Genomic DNA, 16,311 nt, shown 5'->3' with positions numbered 1-16,311 from the left:
TAAGATATGAAAAGCATAATTTATCAAGGGTTCACAAGGTGGGAAGGGGGGAGGGGAGGGAAAAAAAGAAGAGCTGATACCAAAGGCTCAAATAGAAAGAAAATGTTTTGAAAATGATGGCAACTTATGTACAAATATGCTTAATACAATTGATGCATGGGTTGTTATTAGAGCATTATAATTAGACTTACAAAGTAGAATATTTTAGGAGTCTTAACTTGAACTGCTATGCCTCCATGTAAATATGGTTCCAGTTTTGTAGTATCACCAATATGAAAAGCAAATGGCGATATAACTAAGAAAATAACAATAACAAAAAATTACATAGTGATACAAGTATTTAAATTTAATGATTTGTTAACATAAAGATGTAAATTGTCCCCAATATATAAATTAAAATTAAAATTGTTTTATGGAGTGAAAGAATGTGGAAAACTAGATAGACCACTTATTTTGCAATGTGAACTTGTTATTTGCTGAAAAATTGGCTCATAGTAATGTTATGTTTAGTGGAACAAAATGTTGCTTAGTCCTGCAAACTTAACAAAAACAGTAAAGAAACTTTGGAGATGGAGGGAAGAGCAGTGAGAGATGTTCACTATTAAGCAATAAAACATATTATAAATCTTGAATAACTAACATTTTGTGGCACTAATTCCTGAGTGGACTAAAGAATTCTGAAATAACACCAAAGTATGCAAGAGAAATTAATAGAGGTGGCACCTCAAATCGGAGATAAAAAAATACGTTATTCAGTACATATTTGGTGAGAATAGAGAAAATATGGAAAAATATTCCAAATGGTTTTAATTATGAAAATGCCTAGATTAAAAAAAAAAATTCTAGATAAAAACACGTTAAAACCTTAAAGTGGGATATGGATTGCTAACTATGGCTCAAAATCCATCCAGAAGGCATAAAAGAGTGAAAAATGTTTTAAAAATAAAAAGGTATATAGTAAAAATCCATTACAAATAATGTCAAAAGATAGAACCCAAATTAAGAAAAATATTTGTAGCTTAAAACAACTCAAAGGCAAAAACGAGCAAAGGACATGTCAATAACAAAAGGAAAAGTAAAACCTACAAACAAAGGAGCAATATTCAAAACTTGCTCAAACAAGAGCAAGATAAATTAAGAAAACATTTTTTTTAACTATGCAATGAAATCCTATGTAGATGAAAATAAAAATTCCTAAAGAACATTCTACTATACAATGTGAGTTTATCTTCATTTTTTTCTAAGTAGCCTCAAAAGTCTGGTCCATGACAATTCACAGTTGCCTGTAAACTAATCACACAATTATAATTTTTAAAGCTATAACGGAATAACCTTCCTGTGACCAAGTTTAAGTAAACATGCTGTATAGATGAATTTTTATTTATATTTAACAGTTTTTATGCATGGCTTGAGGAAAATCACAAACTATGAGGATAAGTGCTTTTATAACTTTAGTAATTTCAAATGGGTCCTAAATGGATGCTTTACCTTTCAGTTGATATAGCCAGGTGCCCGGCTATCAAAAGATATAATAGTGTCTGGGGTCTTAAAGGTTTAAAGATTAACAAGCGGCCATCTAGCTCAGAAGCAACAAAGCCCACATGGAAGAAGCACACCAGCCTGTGCGATCACAAGGTGTCGACGTGATCAGGTATCAGGCATCATCAGAACAAAAAATCTTACCACAGCAAATGAGGGGGGTGGGGTGTGTGTGTGTGTGGAGTGGAGAGCCAAAGCCCATTTGCAGGCCACTGGAGATCCCCTTGCAGAGGGGTATCGGGGAGGAGAATAGTCAGACAGGGTGCGATGTAGCAACGATGAAAAATACAACTTTCCTCTGGTTTCTAAATGCTTCCTTTGCCCCCCACTATCATGATCCCAATTCTACCTTGCAAGTCTTGCTAGACCAGAGGGTGTACACAGGCATAGATAGGAACTGGAAGCATAGGAAATCCAGGGCAGATGATCCCTTCAGGACCAGTGGTGTGAGTGGATACTGTGAGCATAGAGGGAGAGTGTTTGGAAAGGAGGAACCGATTACAAGGATCTACATGTGACCTCCTCCCTGGGGGCCGGACAACAGAAAAGTGGGTGAAGGGAGACGTCAGACAGGGCAAGATATGACAAAATAATAATTTATAAATTATCAAGGGCTCATGAGGGAGGGGGAAAAAAAAGAGGACCTGATGTCAGGGGCTTAAGTGGAGAGCAAATTTTTGAGAATGTTGGGGGCAAGGAATGTACAAATATGCTTTACACAATTGATGTATGTATGGGTTGTGATAAGAGTTGTATGAGCCCCTGATAATACTATTAAAAATAAATCAATAAATCTCTTTATCAGCAAAAAATAAAGAACTAGGCATCCGAACTCGGAAAACTCTCCACCACCTCACACAAGTACAAAATGCACTCATCATTTCCTTGTGGAAATCTAATCTCTTCTATTTCATAAGAGAAATTGTCAGTGTTAGAATTGTGAGATTCATTCCCTTCTAATTTTCACTACCAGCTCTGCCTTATTTTTAGTTCCTTGAGATTTGTCTTTCATCTAAGCCTCTTATTGTTGCATTCTGTCTATAATATTCCTTTCCATAACTTCTTAAGCCAATGAATTCTTCAGGTTTACCCTGACATCCTGTCCTTCACATCAAAGGTAGATAGTGGGAGACATTAATACAAAATCAAAAAGAATAATCAATTGGATTAATAACGGCAGTCTATAAAGTTCACATGATGATCTTGTCAATACTGTAAATGTAGAGGATGAGAGAAAATACAACTAATCCTTTGAAAATATACAATAAGAATTTCATGCTGCACCCAGAAATGATGTCACAAAGGTTGGATCGGCCTGAACAATGAGAAAACATCTCAATTTGATACCCCTCCTTCAGGCCTGGGGTTGCTATGCATTTTGTCTACTTTTAGTGAAAATTCTTAAGTCAAACTCTCACAGGCTACAAAAAAAAAAAAAAAAAAAAAAGCAATTAAAACACAGGATCACCACTGCTGCTGTCCCTAAAATGGGTAGATATTCTTGCTAGACTTGGGAGAGTTCTCAAATGCTCTGAAATTCATTTTATAACATTGCTGTTTGAATGTAGCATTTTTCTCATGGGAAAACTTAGAAAGCAACAGCTATACCGCATGTCTAAGTTGGTGTTTTGTTCCCATCTGAGTAGTCTTTGAATTATAAAAGTGCTGAATAATAAATACAAAGAAAGTAATGAAATATATTAACTTACCAGTTATTTGTTGTGTGGACCCATTTAACCCTGTCATTCCATTAATTTCTCGAAATGTTACAAACTGCCCCGTTTCAAGTTTATGAGGACGATTTTCAAGGCAAGTAATAATGCCAGGATTAGCCTATATATAAAAGAGAAGCCTACTAAAAAACAAGTTTGTGCATTTACAAATTGTACACAAAAAGGATATGCTATCCAAAATTTCCAGAATTACCAAATCAAAGGCATTCATCTCAAAAGCAGGCTTTTAAAGAACTGTCACAAAATAATAATCAACTTGTTTTACATTAGCATTAAAATATATTTACATTTGTGGTGGGCTGTTTAGGATTCTACACAGAAATTTAAAATATTTCTAACTTTCAAGATCAAAGAAATTTAAGGGCAAATGATCGAGATATAAAGAAAGGAAAGAAGTAGCTTGCAGCATATGCCAAATGCTTTAAAGAAATACTTCTTAGACCATCTTATCAGGCAAAGAAGAAATTTATTTTTATTTCCAAAGAGGACAGATGGGATGAGTCAAGGAAGTATATATAATTCTACAGATGGAAAATTACTACCATATAACTTCATTTGCATAAAACAAAAAACCAATTCTGTCCTTGTAATTTTGTAGGTTTCAAATATTATTTTGCTGCTTAATATGAATAAAAAAATTTTAAATCCCACAAATATACAGAAATAGTGATTTTGTTAATATATCAAGGAATCAGAATATAATTCATAAAGCTAAGACTTCATTAAGAAGAAATAACTTACTGTTAAGATAAACGAGAACACTAAAAATATTGCCTAATTCATCATGGATAACTTCCTTAAGTCTAACTATTCAATAAAGTAAAACACCAATGCAAACAAGAACTTATTGAATTTGATCTTGACAGTGTGACAATTTTGGGAACAAGTAAAAACAACTAAAAAAGGTTAAAAGGTTGGCTAAACATTAACTCAAAGAGTAACTTCTGGAAGATAACACGATTTCTCAAAGACTTTTCCTTTAAAAAGTGTTAAGATAAGAACTACGTATGTGGAGAGTTTAATAGGGTATTGATTTCATTTCTTGAGATGGTCTGTGTGAATACATGTTTCTGTAAAAACAAAACAAAACCACCACCACCACCTACACCCCGATTCCTTATTCCTCAACCCCAAATACTGGTCTTAGTGGCTGAAAAAAAAAAATGTAGGAGAAAAGTAAAATTGAAATGGATTTGGGAGTCTATAGTGACAAACAAGTTCATCTTTAACAACAACAAAAGTAAAGAGACAGATGCATTAATACTAGTAAGCAAAAGTATACGTGGTTTCTTTTGGGCTTTAGTGTAATTTGATTATAACACATGCAAACAAAACACAGCAATTTAGCCAAAAAGAGAGTAATGAAAAAGAGATCAAATGGACTTTTTAATTCTATCAAATTATAAGATATCAGGGTAGAAAATTATGACTGATTTTTATTTGAATACGAATTTCTCAACCTTCCAACCCAAATAGTTTTAAAAATAGATTTAAAAGCTCTTGTCTATGATGATTTAAGAGCGCCTCTTTCTGTATCTAGAGTTGGATCAGGTGACCTATCATATGGTCAACACATCCATGTTCTGACACTCTAAACAGTTCAAAAAAATTTGGAATTACAAGTCATGCTCCATAGGAACATGAAGTAGAAAAAATTAAAATCCATGAAAAATCCAAATTTTGATCTATCATGTTTTATTAAACAATGTTAGAGGGAATTTAAGACACTTAACAACTAATTACCATTCTAACTTCAACATTGTTATAAAACAAAGAAATTAAAATATTCCCTCATCAATTACCTTATAGTATACCAATAAACATTCTACATACTTAAATTTTGCTAATATCATCTTTATGAAAATGCTATCAATATTCAAAATATTCAACATTCTTTTTACAAAGTAATATTAATACCGTACTTGTGTTATGTTTGAAATAAATATCTCTTTTGGTTCTTCTCCTGTTGTATCCACAACTTCAAATTCATCTCCAAAATCACAAAACAACCGTGACCAAATTCCATAGACATCTGCACTGATGAACTGTGAAATAACAAATAAATATGTTCAAACTTATTTATATAAAGAGGAAAAAAATAAAACCTGGCACAAATATCTTAGACCCTTTGTGACAATTTATTTTGTTATTAGTTAGGTCTTTGGGGATATAGAGAATCAGATATTGTAGATTGGTTTAGGAATTAAAGATTTTTATATTAGTACAGAACTTTTATATCCAAATTTGGGTACAGGAAAATTATTTTTACAACCCATTGAATAGAGCAGTGAAATGAGTAACAGAAAATTCACTACATTGGGTGGGGGCAGTAGGATGGTATAGGTTCGTAGAGTACATCAGATTCTAACTCTTCTAGTATAGTGTGGCTGCCACCCTGATGGCAGGGTAGATGGCACACAGCTGTGGCACACTGGCCTTGCCTGCCAGAGGCCTTTCTATCCTTTGAGAAGACAGCCACATATGTTCTGGGCTGGAGCTGGCAGCTTTGGCAATGGCTGGTTCCCAGGCAGAACAGTGATTGCTTTTAGTACTGGAGAAAGTGGTTTGCAGAACAGGGGAAAAAATCCTGTCAGAAGATTTTTTTGGAAAACTTAAGGGTAGGCTGGTGAGGTTCTGCTACTAGTAACCAAACCTCTGGGTCAACAGGCACCAAGGTGAAAACCCACCATTAAAATGATGGGACAGGAAAAAATGGAAATGGAAGCCATCAGCATGCAAACCTCCCCCCCCCCCCCCCCCCCCCAAAAAAAAAACCAAATTAATATGGGGCATTCATGAAAATATTATGTGGTAGTTATGAAAGAAAATTTTAGCGCATGTATTATTTGTGTAGAAATACGGTACTAAACATGACCTCCAAAAGCTACTATCATTTTTTGTTTCTTATCATCTCAAAATTTTTATGCTCTAAGTTTACTATTCTGTTATTCACTCCCCCTAACGTAAGAGCCAAAAAAATCTGTCCTGGAAGAAATAAGGTTACAACGCTCTTTAGAAGCAAGAAGACATTTTCTCACTACTTTGGACATAGTATCAAGAGACTAGTCCCTTGAAAAGCCCATCACGCATGGTAAAGTAAGGGGCAGCAAAAATGAGACTTGAAAGGATGGTTTGACAAAGTGGCTGGAACAATGACACAGGCCTGGGCAGTGTTTAGTTCTGTTGTACATAGGAGCATTATGAGTCAGAACTGAAAACACTCACATTCAGAAGAATTTGGTTAGAAGACATGCAGTCAGAGGGCTCCTTCAAGGCAAGGATGGCAAGACTTCAATTCACACACTGAACATGTTATAAGTAGGTTATAAGTCACTCCAGGACATCATGCTTGGTAAGATTAAAGGTTGGTGAAAAAAGAGGAAGACTCTCCATAAGCTGGATTGACAGAGTGGCTGATGGCAGTTGTTCTGCTGTACAAAGGGGCTTCACAATGTTTATGGAATTCTAGTACCTCTCCACTCCATTTGTCCATGAATTCCTTGAAACCCTCTTGAACACAATCATCATGAGTCAAACCTACTTGATGGCACTTTTAACAATCTAGTGGTACCAGCAATAGGATCTCTTAATTCAAACTTGGAAATGCTGCTACCTTCAGGTTCTTTCCTCTTTCCTGAGACCTCATAAGCAGAAGAGGAGCAAAAGAGTGCCTCTCTGGCTGTTATCTGGATCCTTGGCCCCTTGGTACGGGTGACATCATCCAAAACCCCCAAAATAAAACCCATTGCCATTGACTCACTTATGACTTACAGAAATCTTATATGAGATTTGCAAGGCTGTAAATTTTTACAAGAGCAGATAGTCTTATCTTTCTCAGAGTGGCTGATGATTGCGTGCTTACCTCCTTTTTTTTACCTGACAGCACCACCAGGGCTTCATGAGTAATATTATAGGCTGCATAAAATGTATAGAATATCACGACTCTGGATTAGACAAGTGGGGCTGAAAGGGCATGCTCAAGCGACACGAGCAATGGATTCCTGTGGAAGTTGTTGCCTGGGAACCAGAGCAACATGTCTGGATATACCCAGGACTCCAACCCTTTAAGTTAAAGGAGAGAAGGCTAGAGACTGAGTGACATGGAATGGGTTTCTCTTACGTTGAATTTTCAGACCCGAGATTTGCAATTCTCCTAAAATGGTTAGCTGGGCAACAAGCTGCCAGATTATTGGATGATTTCCACTTGGCTCTAGGAAATCCCTGACTTGTTAAAGCTGTCTACTTTTGTAAAGATTCTGTTTCAGAAACCCTATTACAGTAAAGGGTGGTTGAGGTCAGTTCATGAAGAGACATTATGGGGTCATGTCAATTGGCCCTTGGTGGTGGTGAAAAGCAGCAGTGTGGGGCCCAATCAGCATGTCTGTGCTAACATCAACCACCCAAACTTCGCTTTGGCAAGACAGTGATTGTCCTAACTACGGAGGTTTAGGTGTGCAAAACAGGTTTGCCTCGAGAATTGAAATGCCAGTATGAACTTGACACAAGCCCAATATTATCTCAAGGCTGCTGACAGAGAGTTGGACCACTAAGCACAGGAGGCAAAGCCAGCTAAGAAAAGCTGCAGAGACAAAACGAACAGTAATGCTATGTCTAACCAGAGATGGTGATATACCTGCTGGCAGACACAAGTACCAACACCTGATACACAGCATGCACACTCAGTGATACACAAATGGACACGAGTAATATGGGAAGGGCAAGCAGATCCCCTTTAGATCATAAATGGGTTATTTTACTGTAATGTTAATGGTGGTGGGTGGTAGCTATTTGAGATGGAGGGCACAAGCTCACTTAAAATTTGTTCCTGTGGCTTACTGTCAATATCACATAAATTAGAATGACTTTCATTTACAAACACTGCGTTGAGTGTCTTTGTGTGTGCAACACAGTTTAGTAGATCGGATATTAAAGTCCTCCTTAGTCTCATGATTATTTGGGATTTATAGTACAACCTGCATGTGTACACATCCAAGGCAACTGATAACATTTCATCCTTTCTCCATATAAATTTAACTTATTACAGATTAGCCTTTCATCCAGATGCCCCAAAAGGTTTTTGCTAGAGCAGTTAACTAGACAAACTGCTGGCTCTGTCAGCATTTACACATATAAATAGCCACCTCTCCATTTCCTACCACTGTGTGGTTAACTGCCCTCAGGAACTACACAATGCCGAACATTATGCTAGCATAAACTAGGGGTGCATGTGACATATTAGAAAAGACTTTATAAATTAATTAGGACAAGTATAAATAACATAAGAGGGCAGATAAAAATTGCAGTTCAAATCTTCTTCAAGACTGGAAACAGTCTTTAACAAATTCATTTGTCTTGGGAGAAGCAGTGACTACAGAGTAGCTAGCTGCTTGTGTTCTCCTTCAGCAGGTCCAATTTTCCTGCTGGGGATAATCACTGAATATCTCATTGATATTCTTACTGAATATTGCCTAAAGATATAAATAAATGGTAGAGACCTAACAAATATCAAAAGGTGTCCACCATGTCATAGATAGGCATTTCAACATCTGGAATGAATAATGGCATTGCCAGGACTTGAGACCACTTTCTTTGCCATCTGCTGTCCTACTGAGGAGAGAGGGACTGTTGGGAAGATGAAAGATAATGGTCCCTGTGACATTAACTTACCACCTAATCAGGCAGGAGCCTTGAGCCTAGAACAATTCATGATAATGAAGGCCAAGAACTGAGCCTCCATCAGATCTAGTTTCTTTTTCCTCCTAACAGGGACCCCTGCCCTGTTCTCCTTATATATATATGTCATCTAGTATCTGGCCAATCCAATTATAATTTTCTGTTCCCAGTGGGAAGTGGATGAGGTCTCTCAACTGAACGACCCTAAGTTGGTTACAGGTAGTAACTCACTGGACAATGGCTGAAACAAATTATTGTTGCTGACCTTGTTCTCTCGTCTGTGAGTAAAGCAGCATCATTCCACCCAAAGCCTGTGTGTCTTGTCAACCATGGGATCTGGATTGACAGACTATTTTTCCCCATTGAATGGATTTGACACTCTTACTGAAAATTAATTGGAAAAATGCACACTATGATTTCTAGATTTTCAATCTATTTCACTGGTCTATGTCTATCCTTATACCGGTACCATATTGTTTAGAGTAGTGAAACTTTGCAATACATTTTGAAATGACAAACTGTTAGTTTTCCTATTCTGTTCTTTTTTCCTCTCAAGATTTGGCAGTTTTGTATAAATCTGAAAATCAGCTTTTACATTTCCTTTAAAAAAAAGAATAAAAGAGGGCTGGGTTTTTTAATAGGAATTACATTATACTTGTAGATCATTACTCAAGTTCATTTTTATACTTGCATGTTTTTACACAAGTTGTTTACGCTGCTTTGACATTTCACCCAGAATTTTACATGGCAGACTCTTTTTTCAGGGAGCTATTAAAATGTCTTCTCCTTAAAGAGGATTTCCTTGGTCTTCCAATCTAAGAAAATTAGCGTTGGCTTTACCCAACATCATCCAGACATGATACTCTATTTTGAAGCATTTTATTTCCTTCATATCACTTACAACTACGTATTTGAAAATATGATGCTTTTATTTATTTTCATTACTAGAGGAACTTTTCATGTGGTTATGTTACAGACCATCTTTAGTGCCTAGAACTACCTCTGCTACATGATACTAAGTGAATATTTTTTAATGAGCATCTTCAAAATCACCATGCCATCTTTTTTTAAAATCATTTTATTGGGGGCTCACACAACTCTTATCACAACCATTATGCCATCTAAGGTTAAATGATCAATTCAGTTTAACGTTCTTTCCATTCCTAGCTTTAATTTCCCCTTAGTTGTTACAATTTTCCTACAAAACAAATTTCTGTCTTTGATTGTCCTGATGTAGAAAGAGCTCATGTAATCTACTGAAGAACTATCAATTTGGACAGTGAAACTGTCCATATTACTTTGCTTAACTTCATGTCATTACTAAATGATACTTTTACCTTAATTGGAGGACACTGAGAACGACAAAAGTCATCAATCTTCTTTTGCAAGGAAAGTTTGATCTCAGTCAATACCACACACTGTTGAAAATAACATAAGCAATGACAGGCTATAAAATCCTTAATTATTTAGGTAGTAGTATAAAGTGTAGATCAATAGTACATAAGTATGGTAATACAGCAAAATACTTGCTATCCTTATTTAAAAAAATACAATCCTATTATATTTTTCTAGCAAAATTAAAAATAACACAGAAAAACCTCAGTTTATTTACATACTAATTTTAAAGTAGTAGTATTTAAAAAATAATACACATAAGCTTAACTTTTACTTCTGGAAATCAAAGATGGCATAGTACAATAAACTTCTGCTTTCAATAAAATCACTAGTGAAGCCATTAATTTTATTATTTAATAAAAGAGGTGACTCTACAGAGGCAGTAACTAACCAGTTAATGGTTCCTTGAGGATATGGTGAGGAGGTTGGGGAAAATGGAGAACTAATAAAATAAGAAAATGTTCTAAAATTGATAGTGGTAATGATTGTATAACACATCTTTTTTCCCCTTTTTCTATAGTTATTACATTCATTAAAAATTATTAATTGGGAGTTAATATATATATATATCATTCCACAGTTCATTCATGTCAAACAGAATTGTCCAATTGCTACCATAATTGGTTTCCATTCTTTTTCTTCCTGTACTTGACACTGTTCTCCCTTCCCACCCCACCCCACCCCACCCCACCCCCAAAACCCTTATTCTACTTGCTATCCCCATAGTGCATCAAACCTGGGTTTCATATACTAACACACATAAAAACAAAACCCAAGTTCATCGTTGCATTTTCTGATCCTTATTTGTAACTTAATTTCCTTAATTAACTGTATATGTATTATTTATGAGTTTCTGTGTAGAGAAAGATGGTGCCAGAAGAGAAGGACGGAGCTATGTCTGATCTCTGCCTCACAGGACTCAGTCTTGGGCTAATGTTGAGTTTGATTTTCCCCCTCCCTTGTGAAGTCAAAAAAGACAAGATGTGGCTCCTGTGCCATTCTTACAAAGTGAAAAATTTTGTTGTGCTGTAACCATAATGATCAAGCATTATGTAAGAATTCAGGTTTTCAGGGGTCCTGGTGGAAGTTGAAACCACTGGATCTAATTATATTATACATCATCCTTTGCTATGGCTATACAAAAGAGTACAGCGTGTTCATGGTAAATAGAATCGAGAGATCATAGATTTTTCTCCCCCATGAGCTTTATGACATCACCTATATTTTCTTGCTCTCTGCCTTTGGGCTTGATTATGTGAAAGGTTTTGGCCAACGAGTAAAATAATAAAAACAATAGGAAAACAAGTATGAATAGGGACTTGAGATTTGGGGATCAGAACACAACAGCCTAGAAATTCAAGTCAAACTGAGACTCTAGCCTAGAAAAGTTGAACTATGGCTGATGCCTAGAGGCATGAGGAATACATATGTGAGTGGTGTAATAAATCTTCAAATTTTGGGCAGCATATTATGCATATAACTTTGAATTGTAATATGTTACTATAGCTGGCTGATAATATTACTTCAGTTCTTGCATCCTTTTCTTAAAATGGAACATTTGAAAAATATTGTAATGGAAATCTCATAAAGTTTTTTATTCTGACCTTCAACACATTAGGCTAAATTAATTGTGGTATATTAACACTTTATGGTGTATCTTGGAATCTGTTGATAACATTTAATATAAAATGGAGTACCAACCTGGTATCTATCCAAGAAAGAGAGATCCGTGTTTTCATTTAGAGGAAAAGAAGATGATGTGACATGAACATATGGATTCAATTCTGCAATACGATGAAGAACAGCTTCAGCTCTAAAAAAATTAAAATAAATGATCTATATTATTTTTTCATTGTACATAACCAACCCTTCAGACTTAAATGACAGATGAAGGAAGCTGACATGGCACAAAATTTTGATGGAAACTTAGCAAGTTACAGAAGAAGCCAAGATAAACTTATTTTTACACATAGCTACAATTTTGAGATATAACATACTATCATTTTCCATAATAAGGCTGCTAATGATTCTGCTAATACAGAAGTAGTCTATTAGTTCTATAAACTCGCTACCTGTGTGTGCATATATGCTAATACATACGTAAATTCAGATGAACCATGAATTAAACAATTGAGTGACATATGTTCTGAATACAGAAAATATTCTATAAATAACAGTAAAAAGAAAACTTTTTAATACAACAAAATAGCTCATTTTCACCTGTTTCTCTTGTTAAATACATCATCTTCACAGAGAAAGAAGTTGGTTCCTAAATCCCATGGTTGGCATTTTTCTGTATCATGAATTGTGAGTGCCTTCAAAAAAGTAGAAAACATCTGTTAAAAGTCAGGAATAAGTCACAGATGTTCACTACCTTCAGTATCATCGTTTATCTAAGGTATAAGCTTCTGTAATTAGACAAAAGGAAGTCATTAATCAAAACCAAACTCACTGGCATTGAGTCAATTTTGACTCAAAGCAATTCTGCAGGATTGGGCAGGGCAGAGTAGAACTGCCCCCTATGGGTTTTGAAGATTTTAATTAAAAAAAAAATAATTTTTTTATTAAAATAGGAATATTTCTTTTTTTAAAAATACTTTTATAGGGGGCTCTTACATCTCTTATCACAATCCATACATTCCTCCAAAGCCAAGCACATTTGCACATATGCTGCCATCATTTTCAAAGCATTCTATTTCTACTTGAGCCCGCCATCATCTCCCCTTTTCTCCCGCCCCGCCCTCATGAACCCTCGATAAGTTATATTTTTTCCTTATCTTACTTCGTTCTCCATCACCCCTCACCCACTTTTCCGTTATTCGTCTCCCTGAGAGAAGGTTCTAAGTTGATCCTTGTGATCAATTCCCCCTATTTCCCCCAACCCTTTCTCCCCTACCCTCTCCTCTAATGCTCCTGGTATCTCTACTCTACTCTACTCTCCTTGTTGGCCCTAAGGGGTTTATCTATGCTGGATTCCCTGTTTCAGGCTCTTATCTGTAGCAGTGTGCATGCTCTGGTCTAATCCGATTTGTAAGGTAGAATTGTGGTGATACTAGTGGGAGGGGGGGGGGGGGAGGAGGAAGCACCAGAGCTAGAGGAAAGTTGTGTGTTTCATTGGTGCTATACTGCATCCTGACTGGCTCATCTCTTCCCTGTGACCCCACTGTGAGGCGATGTCCAACTGTCTATAAATGGGCATCGGGTCTCCACTCCATGCACCCCCTTCCCAGCCCCCTTCACCTTGGATATGGTTTTATTCTGGGTCTTAGATGCCTGATACCTGATCCCATCTAGACCTCCTGATCACACAGGCTGGTGTGCTTCTTCTACGTGGGCTTTGTTGCTTCTGAGCTAGATGGCCACTCGTTTATCAATTGTAGTTTTTTCACTGGCTTAGAAAGCCTTTTCGTTCTTCCATGGAATGGCAGGTTTTCTAACTAGTGACCTTGTTGTTAGCAGCCCAGAGCATAACAACTACTCCACCAGGACTCAATAGAAAGTGATTAAATTAGAAAGGATACAGGTAATATATGACTACATACATCTGAAAAATCCAAAGGAATCACAGGAAAACTACTTCAAACAGTGAAAAAATTTAAAGAAGGAAGAGATGAGCCAATCAGGGTACAGTATAGTACTGATGAAACATACAACTTTCCTCTAGTTCTTTAATGCTTCCCTACCTCTCCACTATCATGACCCCAATTCTACCTTACCAATCGAGCTAGACTAGAGCATGTACATGGACAGAGAAACCCAGGGAATCCAGGACAGATGAACCCCTCAAGACCAATATTGAGTACTTATACCAGGGCTGTAAGGGGAAAATGGGGGAAGTGATCAAAATAACCTACACTTAACCCCCTCCCAGGGGGACAGCCAACAGAAAAGCGGGTGAAGGGAGACAATGGACAGTGTAAAATTTGGGGGGAAAAAGTATTTTATAAGTTATCAAGGGTTCATGAGGGACAGCGGGGGAGGGAGGGGGAAAAATGAGGAGCTGATACCAAGGGCTTAAATAGAAAGAAAACATTTTGAAAATGATGGCAATATATGTACAAATGTGCTTGACACAATGGATATATGTATGGATTGTGATTAGAGCTGTACGAACCCCTAATAAAATGATTTAAAGAATTTAACTTAAAAAAGAAACAGATAAAAGTCAATCTAAAAAACCGCAAAACCCCCAAGTTCACTGTTATCAACTTGGTTCTGACTCAGTGACCCTACAGGACAAACGAGAACTGCCCCTATAGGTTTCTGAGACTGTAACATTTTACCAAAGTAGAAAAGTCGCATTTTTCTCCCTTGGATTAACTCATGGTTTTGTACTGCTGACCATATGGTTAGCAACCCAGAGCATAAACAAATTTTATTCTGTTTTTTAATAAAGAAAATTTAAGTACTTAGTCTTCTAAAATATATTGTGTTCAAAGAAAAAAATACTGGGAAAAATTTAATTTATAACACAGGCCACAAGCATTATTAGAAAGGCAAAAGATAAATGAACATAATGTATGTATCTAAAACAAATGCATACAGCTTTGAAAATATGTAAACATGTTCAACTTCATTCATAGTAAGAGACACAAAACTATTGTCTTTTCTCCTATGTCTCCACTGGCAAACAATCAAAATGACAATATACTTTTGAAGGGTGAGAGGATTCATACACTTCTGCATTACAGGCGAGAATACACCACCAATGGAAAGGAACTTAGCAATCTATAGCAAAAGGACATATATGACCTTTTATATAGTTATATAGTTTGACAGTGCAACACCATTTCTAGAACTTCATCCTGAATGCACGCTGGATAAAATACAAAAGGCAATTATGTACTAGCCAAAGACTTCTAACAAGCATAATAATCAAATGTGAATCAGAAATTTCACCTTACAAACCTAATCTGGAGACTCAGAAATTTCATTGCTCACTCATTAGGAGCCAAAAAAAAAAAAAAAAAAGACCAGTAGCGACTATTAAAGACTAGTGGGGCTGTGTAAAAAAGTCTCAAAAATTTGAACAGGATCTCAGGAACCAAATAAGAAATGATATAAGCATCAATGAGAACAGCAATTATAACAGATAATAAATGTATCAAATGCATTCATCTCTCTCTCTCATACACACCATCAGTAGTCACTGTTGGAGGATAACTGGAAACTATTTTGAAAACTGATAATTATCCTGCCTTTCACACATATACAAAATGAACTTGACCAAACACTGCTATCGAGTAAATTCTGACTTAGTGACCCTACAGGATAGGGTAGACTGCACCAGTGAGTTTCTGAGGCTGTAACTTTAAAAAAAAACAACTTAACTCTTGGTGGGGAGTAGAAAGCCTCCTCTTTCTCCTGAGGTTTAACTGGTGGATTTGAACTGCTGAACTTGCAGTTAGCAGCCCAATTCATAATGGTAACCAAAAAAAGAGGGGAAAACACAGTAAAATAATGGTCTCATGGGAAAACGTGTCACCAGTAAAATGATCCTGGCAAAAAATTCAATCTGATTCTCAGTATTAGTTTACTAAAAACATTAAGAGCAGAGGCACATGTGACAAAATACTTGATTTAACAAATGTCAAAAAAAAATCAGGGAAAGGAAACAGTTTAAAGGAAAGAAAGTTTAATATATATACTTTAGTTAGAATCTTACTAGATCAAGTTTTAACAAACAATTCATAAGTCAATTAGCAAAGTATGAACTCTTTTTAGATACTTCACCCACTTCATTTCCTTATATTGAGGCCATTGTATAATCCAATGGTTCTCAACCTGGGCGTTGAATAACCCTTTCACAGGGGTCGCCTGATTCTTAACAGTAGTAAAATTATAATTACGAAGTAACAACGAAAATAATATTATGGTGGGGAGTGTGTCACCACATGAGGAACTGTCGTGGCATTAGGAAACTTGAGGACCACTGGTATAATCAAGCTCTTCTTCTTTGAATGAAGGCTTA

At 36.1% G+C, this 16,311-nt stretch overlaps 1 protein-coding gene across 2 annotated transcripts in view; it reads right to left on the bottom strand.

Annotated features, from left to right (window-relative positions):
* The window catches only part of UBA6 (ubiquitin like modifier activating enzyme 6), a 77,027-nt gene that overhangs the window by 46,348 nt on the left and 14,368 nt on the right, over positions 1-16,311 (bottom strand). For both annotated transcript variants that reach the window (XM_045284088.1, XM_045284089.1), the window contains exons 5-10: positions 12,561-12,655; positions 12,042-12,153; positions 10,283-10,363; positions 5,195-5,317; positions 3,249-3,372; positions 192-295 (exon numbers count right to left, since the gene is read on the bottom strand). In XM_045284088.1, coding sequence (XP_045140023.1) covers positions 192-295; positions 3,249-3,372; positions 5,195-5,317; positions 10,283-10,363; positions 12,042-12,153; positions 12,561-12,655 — 639 coding nt within the window. The remainder of the gene's footprint in view (positions 1-191; positions 296-3,248; positions 3,373-5,194; positions 5,318-10,282; positions 10,364-12,041; positions 12,154-12,560; positions 12,656-16,311) is intronic.

Source organism: Echinops telfairi, unplaced genomic scaffold, assembly GCF_000313985.2.
Source record: "Echinops telfairi isolate 266 unplaced genomic scaffold, ASM31398v2 ScPeMD7_7468;HRSCAF=8506_0, whole genome shotgun sequence".
In the NCBI taxonomy this organism is placed as follows: Eukaryota; Metazoa; Chordata; class Mammalia; order Afrosoricida; family Tenrecidae; genus Echinops; species Echinops telfairi.
Note: the sequence above shows the minus strand (reverse complement) of the source record. Positions and strands in the feature narration are given on the sequence as shown.